Below are 13,832 nucleotides of genomic sequence, written 5' to 3'. Positions count from 1 at the left end.
AGGAATGTCATACAGTGTTATCTTCTCAAACTGAATGACACCTTATTGATGGTGCAAGTAAAATACTCACCACGTTTCCGTTTGAAAGAATTTAGTGAGAACATAGCACTCAATTGGCGGTCAAAAAGCAATAACAAAGAGCCGAGTGACGTATGGTTGATTTATTGAACATATTACAACAAAATTTCTAATTTAAAAAAGACTTGAGAAGAGTTCCTCAAATGGAACAAAATTAGTGCAAAACGTGAGCTTTTATATCGGGCATTATCCACTAAACGTACCCAAAACGCTTTAAAAAGGGTCTAAAGCTAATAGCAACACTTTGCGGCGCTGAACCGCAGCTAACGCCTGGGTTATTCCAGTCCTCCCTTCGAACAGATCCTAAAGAAAAATTTTCCCTGAAGGATAAATAAAGGAAATTTTTTTTTTCTTTTAATTTTTAACACGAAAGACGATCCAACACATGTAAGCTATTATATTTCCTTTTCAAAAGAGGCATCGCTATTACTGACCAAATACCCTTTTTACACATGAAGACAATGAGAGAAAGCGATAAAATGCGAGCCTTCTCCGTTCACTCAACTTTGCATCAGCCATATTGAGACTCGAGCCAGGCACCTACAGGCTAGTAGTCTAGTTTCTTCCCACATACACAAAAAAGCTCCACAAGAAAAGAACAAGCAGTCTGTAATCGTGTAAAGTGGCCCTTTGAATTCTCTTGGGAAGTCGAGAAAATTATATAGAGTAGCTGAGTTCAAACTACATTCAAAATTTGAATGCTGAAAACAGAATTTCGAATTTAAAAATCGGTCCTATTTTGTTTTGGACGACCTATAATCTATCTAATTTATGGTCCTATATTTACTTAGAGACAACTGGGTAAGAAATGGTTACCTTTCCGGTTGTTAAAAAAAATATATAAACAAAAAACAAAAAATATGAAAAAAAAAAAAAATAAATAAATTTAAAAAAAATAAAAATAAAAAAAAAAAAATAATATATATATATATATATATATATATATATATATATATATATATATATATATATATATAATATATATATATATATATATATATATATATATATATATATATATATATATCATACAGATACCGCAAACAATCTATAGGTAGAATTCATTTTGCGCTTCTCTCCAATTTGTTACCACTTAAAAAATAGAACCAGGTAAATAATTCTAATCAAATTCGAACCAACAAAAGATGAATTGTGAACTTTACACTTTATTTTTGGGTGACGATTACATTCTTTCTTTGTTTTTTGTTTTTGTTTTTGTTTTTTATATTTTTATTTGCCAACACAAACGGATGAATATTTTACTGAAATGCACATAGACGTCTATCTATATTTTCATGCCTATGTTTTTAAATATTATAAGTTGCTTTCACAAGGATCTGCTCGTTTCAACACAACGTCTGAATCTGAGATGAGAATCCATGTCTACGACAAAACTAAAAATTTATTTCTGATGCTGCATGACATTGACCCTTTGTGGTGGTCAAATTGTAGTGTTTACAATATCAGGGTACTGTTGTGAGGATTCTGGGTTACAAAGTAATAGTGCATATCTCTGTATACAATCACCTTACTTAAAACCAAATTTTATCGGTCTGGTTTTAGTTTGTGTACTTAAGTCCGAAATTAGATTTGTACGGCTATGTATTTGTCAACAGTGATTGGACTTCTAGGAACTTCAGCTATTTTGCTCGCATACAGCGGTTTTGGATAAGACGGGGCCTCGATTTCAACGGGAATTTCTGGGATCTCCGTTTTATGATCTCTATTATCGGTTTAGTTTATGCACGTTTACTACACGATTATATTTCCCGACAGTTGGCAATATTGAGGATGAAAGCAACGGAATTGGCACGAAAAGTGAAAGGTGTTCGTCACAAAATATGACAATATTTTATCTTGCAGATTGTGACAAACTATGGGGTCTAAAAGCTTTGTGGGTTGAAAGAAACCTATCCAATTTTCGCCCATTCCAATACATATCTCTTCTTGTTTACAGCCCATGTTTTTGTTTGTTTAGATAAGTCTAAGCAATCATTTTTTTGGTTGATCGAATTGCTCATTCAGTGTTTTTGATAGCTTCAACTCGTGAATAACCTCTCACTTGTAGATAAGAAAACGAATTAAACAATAAGGTATCGTGAAGTATCAAATATGGGATCAAAAAATATATATAGATAGTACACAGTATGTATGGATCACTAAAGTGTAGCCTATTACATTTCTCCACACCCTCCTCGGACTTCGTTTTTATTTTTTACATTATAATGTAACTCTATGGGTATATTATGTCAAACTGCGAATAGATGTGGCTCGGTTACAACAGGAATTTATTGCAATTCCATACGCCCCCCCCCCCCCCCCCCCACCCCGCTCCACTGTATATCCGAGCTCCACTTTATTATCAGATGTTTGTACACAGTTGTAAGAGTAAGAGGTGTTACCGTCTTTTCTATAAATTTCCAATGTATGATCTGTATCTTGGTGACCGTTACATAGTTGGCTGGTGTAAGCTCATTTCCCAGGAGTGACCGATTAACACTGGAATTAATTATACGGTCCTCATTGTGAAGTTTATATGAGATTTTTTAATTTACCAATTCTTTAGATTTGATTTGATTAAGAAAATAAAAACGTCTGTGTTGGAGTCACTTGATTGCACTTATTCCCACAACTGTTTGAGATCAACTATGATGATCGTCACTACCAATTCAAAGCTGCTACATGTCGTAGCAATAGCAGCGATTTGTCTGCTCCGCATTGCAGGTTTGAAAATGTTCTTTATTCCTTCTTCTTCACATAGGGACGAGAATGCCTAATGGATAAAGCAATGTACTATTTTAAAGAAATAATATGTACTCGAGGCCTGATATGATGATGATGATGATGATGATGATGATGATGGTGATGATGATGATGATGATGATGGTGATAATGTTTAATAATAATAATAATAATAATAATAATAATAATAATAATAATAATAATGATGATAATAATAATAATAATAATAATAATAATAATAATAATAATAATAATAATAAGGTCTAGCGGCTCTACTCTTTATTCTTAGCATTTTGTCCGTGGCCGCCGTCTTTATCCGGAAGACGGCAGAGGACGGCAGTGCCGGATCGTCGGAGTCAGTCCCCGGTGTGGGTTAGCCCTGATACTAACCAAAAATCACATCACAAAAGAAGACGACGCTCACCAACCGAAAGTAACTGTGAGTTGCTGTGCTAGAAGTGCTCGAGGAAACAAATGATTCCGTCGGCTGATCTATTGATTACATCTCACAATTAACTTTTCCTCATGATCTTCGTCTTCTATAATTACAAATTATTTTGAATTGCATCAGGCTTTTAGTTAACTGTCAAACGTTCCACAAATAGAAACCACGATCACCGGTGATCGTGACAACGCCCTCTTTTTCATAATCCCATTTTGCGGTAAAAAATCGCCAGATTATGTGTTGAAACTATTATTTTATTATAAAAGAATGATTTTCATTTAATAATTCATCACAATTATGTTAAAAATGTAAAAAAATGTTACGAAATAACGAGAGATACGAAAGTTGGTTGCTAACGACTCCATCCGTTACCTTCGATCCGCCATTTTGTTTCGGGAAATCTTTCTACAACTCCAACTCACAATTTATCAAATTTATATTATTTAAACTTTTTGCACCATGGCAAATCTCAAAGAGTCTGAAATTTATGACATCCTCTTCAACGTGGATGTAAGTGATGACGAGGATGATGATGAAATTGAGTCCGAATGGTCTCAAGAATTCGACCTGCCGTACTCGCCAAATATGGGATCTGACAGTGAGAACGACGAGTAAGTATTTTTCAGAAATCTTCTCAAAGTAACATCAAACGATCACATAATGCCCATGATATGTATATTTTATTCAACTTAATTATCTATTTCATTAATATAGTACAAAAAGTTTGTTTTTTTTGGTTTATAATTGTATTTATGAAGTGCTTGAGTTTGACTAGGACGAGTGAAGTGTTGTGTGTTGAAAATGTAAACAAACATGGAGGTCAGAAGACGGTTAGTTCGGCCACTTGAATGAGATATAGAAATGATTTGTATGTCTTGATTTGATGTGTCGACAGTTTGTATAATAAAATATTGTTCTTTTTTCTTTCTTCTAGCGAGATTCTTATTCCGTGTGAGGACTGTGGGAATGAAACTGGGAGACATGCACAAGTCCCTACTCCTACTGATGATACTGACACTGCCACTGCCACAACTAGTTCTGCTTGTCAAAGAAAAAGGTGAGAACTGACCTGATATTTAGTTGTTCTTATAGAGCATTTATATTCATATTGACTGTTTTGTGTTTTCTGATGTATTATTGTTGATATTATGTTATATATTCAGTTTTGGGTCTACAGGAACATTATTTATAGTATTTTTACTCTACTCAACTCTATGTCAAGAAATATTATTCCAGAACTAGTGTGTGATGTAAAAAAGGGAGAGTGATAAAATATTTTGATATTTTATATTTATATGTGTAATTAATTGCTTTCTCCTTTCAGAATTATTTTTCATTTCCTTTGTTTTCAAAGTACTTCTTTTTATTTTAATTCTTGTTATTATTATTTTCTTCAGGCGTTCGGATCATGATGAAATCCCTGGCCCATCACAGCCGAAGAAACTATGTGTGGATGGTGGTCCCGAGAACAAAGTGCCACCTTTTCTCCCTGAGCGAGTCCCTGGTCCACGCCTGCCTGATACGGTGACTCGCTTAGATCACCGAAAATTTTTAACGCCTTTAGATTTTTTTAGTTTGTTTTTTACTCAAGAACTGTTGTCTTTGTTTTGTGAGTGGACGAATGATTATGCGAGTATGTGTGTGGATTCGAAACCGACGTTGTATAAGAGGTGGAAGGATGAACCTGTGAATGTGGATGAAATGTATAGATTTATTGGTTTGTTGATGTACATGAGTTGTGTGAAAGTGGAGCGTGTTACTTTATATTGGTGTGAGGAGACATTGTTGAATGGTTTGTGGGCGCGTCGGTTTTTGTCAATTTGGCGTTATAAATGTCTTATGAGTTTTTTAAAAATAAGTAATTTTAGAACAGAAAATAGAGATGATAAATTATGTAAAGCTAGATTTATGATGGATTATATTCGTAGAAAATGTATGAAATTGTTTCAACCTTATCAGAATATTTCAATAGATGAGAGGATGGTTAAAAATAAGGGAAGGTATAGCTTTAGAATGTATATGAAGGACAAGCCAACAAAGTGGGGAATGAAATTGTGGGTTTTAGCAGATTCAAAGACAGGGTATACACACAATTTTGATGTTTATTTGGGTAAGGTAGGGGGTAATACAACAAATGGTTTAGCTTATAATGTGGTTATGCAGTTGCTTGTTGGCTTGTTCAATCAAGGATATCATTTATATGTGGATAATTTTTATACTAGTGTTCAACTTTTTAAAGATTTGGTTGTGAAGAATGTGAGAGCTTGTGGGACAATAATAGTTAATCGAAAAGGATTTCCAGTTAGTCTAAAGAACGTTAGAGAATGGGAAAAGAGGGTTAAGAGGGGGGAGTTTAGATGGCATAGGGATGGTGATATTTTAGCTTTACAGTGGAAAGATAATAAGACAGTTTCATTTATATCTACAATACATGATGCAAATAAGGAGGCAGTAGTACAACGTAGGAGTAAAGATAATGGGGTTTTCAGAAAATTAGATGTTGCACAGCCTGAATTAGTTAAAGATTACAATAAGAATATGAATGGGGTAGATTTGTCTGATCAACTTATTGGGAAATATAATAGTCTTAGAAAAACACACAAGTGGTGGAAAAGTTTATTTTTTCATTTTATTGACATTGCTAGGGTTAATAGTTATATTCTGTTCAAAGAATATAGAGCTAGGCTTAGTGATATTGAAGAATTACAGAGACCAAAACAGTATAATCAGTTAGATTTTACTCTGGAGTTAGCCAGGCAGTTAGGCGGGATAGATGATCTAGAGGGTCCACCACTTGCTTTAAATACAAATTGTAATTGTAAATGTAAAAGTAAATCTAAAGCAAATAGCAGGAATAGTGATAATAATGATATAGATGAAGAAATTAAGTTAATCCATCCAATTTTACCAGATGCTTCTTCAAATTCAAGGGGTGATTGTAGGTTATGCTTAGATAGGGGGAAAGTACAGAAAACTAGACATAGGTGTTTATATTGTAAAAAATGGTTTTGTTTACAGCCGGATAGAAAATGTATGTTGTGGTATCATACAGTTCTTGAGTAAATTATTTGATTTATTATTGTATTTTAAAATGCTCTTTGTTTTTTAAATGTTAAATTGTCTGTATATTTTTATTTTATTTTGTTAAGGTACTGTTACTGTGAAATTAAAATATTTTCGCACTCTGCGAATAATCATTCGTTTTCGCTCTTTGCGGAAAAAAAAATACTATTCGCTCTCTGCGAATACATTTACATATATAAATAAATATATATGTATACTGAAGTCCTTTATTATATTTATCCATGTATTATCAATTGTATCAGTAAGAAGGAACTTGTGTATTTTTTTGGTGTGTATAGTTCAGTCTTTGCACTAAACAAGTGACACACAAGTGAATTTTAAAATAATTATATAATTTTACTTTTGTAATGGAATTATTACCCCAAAACCTTTTCACCATGTTGAAATGTCTTCTTGTATCATGTGTTTAGGTCTGTTGACCAAGATATATCCAAAATATGCCAAAGAAATGCTGACATAAGCAATTTAGAGACATTTTTGTGAACATGTAAAAATTATTGGATTATGCCCCTTGTTTGAGTAAATGTGTGGATACATTTGAGACCCCACCAGATGCTCAATTTATGCATTACATACTTGAGTTTTGCATAAAAGTTGTAAGACATGATGTATTTTTAGAAAATAAACTTTTTTGATCATAATTTTGAACAGTTATTTTTTTCCTTCTTGGCATTTGCAGAAAATGCAGTTTTTACTTGAAAATTTGAGACCCTACCTTGACACATAAATCATATTTGTGTCCAGGAAAGTGCCTTGAAATTATAAAAAACTTTAAGAATGTGAAACTAAAACATCTGACGAGCAAATTGATATATAACATGCCAGCATTAGCGCACAGTGAGTGAGTTCAGGGTATCCTAATGTACCTGCACCCCCTCCATTTACAATTTTTGCTCAAAACAGTGGAACGTTTGAGAGTTAACGAAGGCTACGGCAAGACTCTCCAACTGCCTTTATAGATAGTATGCGCTTCGCTAAGAAGCTCCGAACATTGCCATCCGGAAGTATAACGGACCAACTCACAAAACTATGTGTAACCTTGAACGTAATTAATAGTCGGCTCTCCAATATATTATGTGTTAACCGGTTGTTTGTTTAAAAATATTTTTCCTTGAGTAGTCCTTGGCTTTTAGAAGGCATGTCCAATCCACTTTTAACGACGGCCAGGAAAGGGATTTTATTTTCTATTGACTGTTGGTAGGCGCGTTAGCATCGTGTTTTATCACTGATTTTGCTGGTCTATCAGACCTGGTGGAAAGTATTTTGAGATAGAATAGCGTCCTTTCCAAAGATAGCAAGCAATTTCTATTGTCCATTCCACGCAATAGACACCCAGATTAACTCCATCTCCAGGGGCCTAATGGCTCTGAAAGATTACTTTTTAAGTTACTGATTGTGACCGACCAAACGATAATCGTTCAATATTTTTCATATCAGTTGTTTACACGGGACACGAGCTCAAAAGTTGTTACAATCGTTGTTTTCACTTCAATACTGACATGTTTGGTTTTATCCTATTTCCTCTTTTTTGTTCGTTCTCAGAGACATCTGTGCAGATCCAGGCAAATCCCCCCGACATAAACGTCTTCGAAGTAAAACCGCTCACAATCAAATGCACGTACATTGACGACACAAAGGCAACAACGAAACGTTCACTCCAGTCATTGACCCTTTCCAAACGAGACCAAGTCTTGGGTACATTTGACGTATTATCAGAAATAACCCACTCAAATCCTTCTTCTCCATCGCTCCAAAACACTAACATATTTGCCATGACCTCCGCATCGGGTCACATCATGAAAAACAACGGTACCTCTTTCCTGTCTGTAGCATGGAGTGCACCTTCCACAAAGGAAGCAGGATCATTTAGGTGTTCAGCTCACCTATCTGATAGCTCGGGATTGCTCACAACAGAAATCCGCGATGCCCAAGTTAGAGATGATTCTGTTCCCGTCCTAGTGCAGAAAATCAAATCTCTTGAAAATCAAATCCTACAACAGGAAAGCTGTTGCCAACAAGCCGCAGCTCGCATCGCTGAGTTCGACATTTGGAGAAAAATAATTTCAACAAGCATGAAATACTTAGCCAACAATCTTATTTTCAGTCGTTCGTCTGAGTACAATAACCGTACATATATTGCGTCGAATTTTACAGTAACAGGAATAACTAATGCCGAAGCTATTTGTCAAACAATGGGAGGATATTTAGCGGAGGTCGACGATGCGCAAGAGTGGGCATTTATAATTACATTTTTGAAAATGATACGTTTCTCGTTCGTCTATATCGGAGGCCAAGATGATATCACAGAGGGGAGTTGGTACTGGATGCACAGCAGAAAACCGTTGACTTTTGCCCCTTGGGGTAAGACTGAACCAAATAATCTCTTAGGGGAGGACTGCCTAGAAGTGTATTCCCACAATGCAAGATCAGATTTCGCGTTGAACGACATTTCTTGCACTGCGCGAGACAGGGGCTCTTTTTTATGTGAAATTCCCAATAGTGGTAACCCTTAGAGACTATCATTTTGCAATCGTCTCTAATGATAATTATAGTTTTGAGAGTAACAGCTTTGTTATAGCAATTTTATAATAATAATAATAATAATAATAATAATAATAATAATAATAATAATAATAATAATAATAATAATAATAATAATAATAATAAGTTACTTTATTCATCCAAAAGGAAATTTTTGTACAGACGTATAAAATGCCGACAATGATACATACATAAACATAATATACGTAAATATAATGTGGTAAAGTAAAATTTGGTAATAGGTATATATAGTATAATAATATTGTAGGCTGTAAGAATAATTAAATGGTGTAAATTAAGGGACATACAGATTATAAAAGTGTAAAGATATAAATATCTAGAAAAGGTACATTGATGTCAACATATAAGAAAAAAAGATCAGTAAAAAGCCAAGAATTAGTTACAGTGTAATACTATTGTAAATTGACTGAGAAAAATTACATAGTATAAATTACATGGCACGCAATGTAGAATAAAAAGGTCAATAGAAAAGTTGTAGTAAGCGATTTTATAAATTGATGTTTAAAAAATTGTGGGTATGGAGTAATTTTAAAGAACAAGTTTCAAAGTTAAAACAGACGTAGACCAGAATTTATAAATTATTTTCCTTATTAAAAATTCTGCAACTGTAAGGTAAAAAGGATCGGATGTGTCTTTCACTTTTTGTTCGTATAGACAACAATCGGTCACTTCTGTTCGATTTAGTGATCTGAAAATATAAAGGGTGAATTGGATTATCTAAAATATTACTAATTTCTCTTAAGCAGTGTTCTGAATATAAATCATTAAAAGACATGGATCCTGTAGTAAATTTATTAGCTCTTTTAATAATCCTGTCAAAGTTAGCTTTTGCTGAGCTAAGACAACCCCCCCCCCCCCCCCCAGTAATACAAAAAGCCAAAACACTTTCTATTACAGATCTATAAAATAGCGTACAAAGTGTTTTGTCAATGTTAAGTTGGGACAATTTCCGTAAAAAGTACATTCTTTGATTAATTTTACTATTGATATAACTGGAATGTACGTCCCACCGTAATTTGTTGTCCATGGTGACTCCTAGATATTTGTATTCTACTACCTGTTCTACTTTTTCATTTTAATAGTAATATGGTCTTTTGATTTCTTATCTTTTCTAAAGTCTATGATTAATTCTTTGGTCTTACTAACATTCAATTCAAGGTGGTTATTGTCGCACCAGGAAACAAATTTATTTATTTCTTTCTTATAATTTATTTCGTTATTATTAGTAATTAGTCCTTGTAGAGTTGTATCGTCAGCAAATTTTAAATGGGGTATGTTTAAACCCGTGCTTTTACAGTCATTTGTATAAAGTATAAAGAGCATGGGAGATATTACACAGCCCTGCGGAGCACCCGTATTAATAGTTATGTTATTGGAGACATTTCCTTTTACTTGTATAAATTGTGTTCTATTTGTAAGGAAGTCTAGCACCCAGGAGATGATATAAGGATTCATTTTAAAAGTAGAACGTTTATGAGCAAGGAGGTGGGGGCTGAATTGTATTAAATGCGGATGAAAAATCAACAAAAAGAATTCTGCAGTAGCTTTTAGGCGTGTCTAAATGTTTGTAGATATTATTTGTAAAAACTAGGATGGCATCTTCTACACTGCGGTTACTTTGGTAGGCAAATTGATAAGGGTCCAAAAGAGGTCTAACATGGTTATTAATTCGTAACAAAATAAGTTTTTCAAAACATTTCATGACAATTGATGTCAGAGCAACAGGTCTCAGATCATTCATTGATTTTACTTTATCTTTTTTAAGGACAGGAATTATTTCTGAAGTTTTCCAAATACTAAGGACGGAAGAGCATGAAAAAGACATATTAAAAATATAAGTATAAATATAGCATAATTGTTCCGCACAGGTTTTCAAAATTCTTCCTTTTATACCATCCGGTCCAGCCGCTTTCCTTTCATTCAGTCTAGAAAACATAGACTCTATATTTTATCTCACATTCACTGAATTCATTCTCGCATTCATCAGTCATACGCTCTATCAGTATTTTTTTAGTCTGTTCAATTTCGTATTCATTATTGGTAGAATCAAAACGGGCATAAAATTTGTTCAGATCATTCAAATCGATATTGTCGGGTACTTTAGATTTGCTTTCATTGTAATTGATAATTGTTTTCATGCCTTTCCAAGTTGTTTTAATGTCGTCTGATTGGAAACTTCTCTCTGCTTTTGTTTTGTAACGTTCCTTACATTTAATAATTTCTTCTTTAATTTCTCTTTGTTTCGTCTTTAGTTCATCTTTGGTACCATTTATAAATATATGCTTTTTTCTCATTTAAAAGGGATTTCAGTTCTTTTGTTATCCATGATTTGTTATTTGGATATCATTTAACTTCTTTTCTTTCACACACTTGTTGCTCACAAAACTTTATAGATAGTATGCAGATGACGTCACTCATGTCTTTGTTATTGTTTTTTGACTCCGCGTTTATGAGTAATGCTCACTGAACTGTATTAACCCGACTATAAACGTTCATGGATACACACAGTTTTGTGTGTTGGTCCGTTATACTTCCGGATCGCAATGTTATGAGCTTCTTAGCCAAGTGCATACTATCTATATACTCGGACACACAATCATTAAGTTCATTCACACCCTCACACGCGTCAATAAAAACATTCCAATCAGTACTCTCGAAGCAGCCACGCAACTCCTCACACACACTTTCGTTCATGACCTGAACACACTTCACTACTGGCTTACAACGTTTGATGACAGGGCGATATATAGGTAATAATAATAACATATTGTGGTCCGATGAACCGAGTGGAGCTCTTGGAAAACATTTAAAGGACTTTACAGAAACATTACAACATTACAGAAAAATAGGTCGAGGGTCGATTTATCACGAGTAAAGCACTGAACAAATTGTGAAAGTCCAGGAATTATTATATTATTGCAATGATTAAAATCGCCAGTTACAAGAAAAATACAGTCAGGCGATTTGCTTTTTTCATTTTCCACATGACTTGTTAGAGTTTCCATGGCAACATTTGCATCAGCACTGGGGGGAATGTAAACTGTCGTGATGTTGACTTTAGAAAATTCTCTAGGTAAGTAATATGGCCGTGCACCCACTGTCAAAAGTTCAATGTTGTTCGGAATTGACGAGATATTATTTATATTGTTGGGGTGACACCAATTATTGTTTATGTATACGTACACACCACGCCCGTTATTTGTTTGAACTGTCTCTATCGGTCCGGTGTAGAGAATAGTTGTCGATTTCGACGACAGATGATGGTGTGTTGGGTGTCAACCAGGACTCTGTTATACATATAATAGAGGCTTGTCTATAATCGCAGCAATGACGACACAGTGAGCACAGTTCATCTATTTTATTTTTCACTGAGCGCACATTTCCAGTCACAACGCAAGGCAAGAAAGGACGATTGTGTCGACGTCCGAATTTTATTTTGATTCCTCCTTTCCTCCCCCTTTTTCTCGGTTTGATGAACGATGTGTCAACCGGTGGTGGAGGGGGTGATTCTGGTCTCAGTAAACGAAGCGTAGATGTTGCATAGGAATAAAATGCGGGAACATAGGTTTGGCTTGACATATTATTTCTGAAAATACTGGCTTAAGACATTTGATTACAAAGTAAAAATATGATAACTATTGCACAGTAATAAATCACAGCCATTGTAAAAATATAGTGTCACTTTTATAAATAAGAATTGTAAGAATATCCAATAAAACTTGTGAAAACACAGAGCACTGACAAAAACACGTCTGCAGTCGCCGGAGACCAGCGCCAATCATTTTTTGCTCTCTCTCTCTCTCGTGCCCATCAGCTAGTGTGATGCAAATTGAGTGACTCCTTAAAAAAACAAACAAATTACTTCTTGTTCTGTGCCACGTAATCAAAGACCGTACCGCCGAGCCACGCTGTCCTCCTGAAGTATTGTATTGAATACTCACAATCTTTGGGGTTGGTCGATTCGACTGTTTGTTAATTTTTTTAAATGAGCTTGTATATAGTGCAATATCCACTAAACGTGCTCAGAGCGCTTTACAAAGGGTCTCTGACCAACAGCAACACGTAACATATAGAACGAGACATGGCGCCTGCTGAGGATATTACATATTTTTTTCCGACAACGCTGTTAACGGCCAAATACTCATTTTACACCTGAGTAATAGAATGTGAGTAAAGAGCCTTTTCCATGAACTCAACTATCCGAGGCTCGAATCCAGGACCTTCCGATCCGAAAGCGAGTGTCATTAGACCACATAGCCGCACAGCGTAATGAAGGTATCTATGCCCAAAAGCCCAAGAGTACCGCACGCGACGTGAAACCACTAAAAAATCTTCCTTTTACTTTGGTGGCTGGAATTCCCCTTGAGGCGGGAGAACGTCGGTAGCGGTAGTGCCTTTAAGTCAGTGGATGCTTTATTGGTCAAGAGTCTTTCAACCCTTCTTATATCCGCGTATGATGCTACTGCCAAAGAGGTAGAACATTGTTCCTGTCGTTAAGTTGAATGCTCTACCAATAAGAGCGATTCTAAATTATTCATGTCTTCGTCCAACTAAAAGCCCGACACCATCTCCTAGTTTCGAGGAGATAGCGTCACTGCGTCCCACGAGGAACTCAATTTTCCTAAGTCAACTTCCACCGCGTATCTTCTTCTTTCAGCTTATCCCGCATTTTGCATAATGAATGCCACATCTCCATGCATCTCGGTTTTCATAGCATCATCTTCCTCCAGGCCCAGTTCTTTCATATCGTCATTTACTTTACCCTATCCAAACATCTAGTCTTTGGGCGTCCCTTTTTCCTCTTTTCCGCTAATTGTATATCCAATACTTTCCTTCCCACATCCTCCCTATCTCGTTTCTTAACATGTCCGAACCATTGCAATCTATCTTCTCTCATTTTTATCGATACATTCTTCACTTT

At 35.0% G+C, this 13,832-nt stretch overlaps 1 protein-coding gene across 1 annotated transcript; it reads left to right on the top strand.

Moving 5' to 3' along the window:
* The first annotated feature begins 1,312 nt into the window (after positions 1 to 1,312).
* Positions 1,313 to 12,730, top strand: LOC144971801 (uncharacterized). Its single transcript, XM_078912877.1, has 3 exons — positions 1,313 to 1,693; positions 2,645 to 2,802; positions 7,892 to 12,730. Exons 1-3 carry the CDS (start codon positions 1,497 to 1,499, stop codon positions 8,860 to 8,862), a joined length of 1,326 nt encoding a protein of 441 aa, XP_078769003.1. The 5' UTR covers positions 1,313 to 1,496; the 3' UTR covers positions 8,863 to 12,730.
* Positions 12,731 to 13,832: the final 1,102 nt, after the last annotated feature.

The sequence above is a fragment of the Berghia stephanieae genome, chromosome 4 (genome assembly GCF_034508935.2).
Source record: "Berghia stephanieae isolate SIO BIC M18660-M18661 chromosome 4, UCSD_Bste_1.3, whole genome shotgun sequence".
NCBI lineage: Eukaryota > Metazoa > Mollusca > Gastropoda > Nudibranchia > Aeolidiidae > Berghia > Berghia stephanieae.
The sequence above is the reverse complement of the archived record's forward strand: the minus strand, read 5'-3'. Positions and strand labels throughout refer to the sequence as shown.

Bases quoted from the DNA above. Each gene is read 5' to 3' on its own strand.
- LOC144971801 (XM_078912877.1), top strand. From the start codon at position 1,497: ATGACATTGACCCTTTGTGGTGGTCAAATTGTAGTGTTTACAATATCA. The intron at 1,694-2,644 runs GTGATTGGACTT...CCAATTCTTTAG, and splicing joins CGGCTATGTATTTGTCAACA to ATTTGATTTGATTAAGAAAA. The intron at 2,803-7,891 runs GTTTGAAAATGT...GTTCGTTCTCAG, and splicing joins TTGTCTGCTCCGCATTGCAG to AGACATCTGTGCAGATCCAG.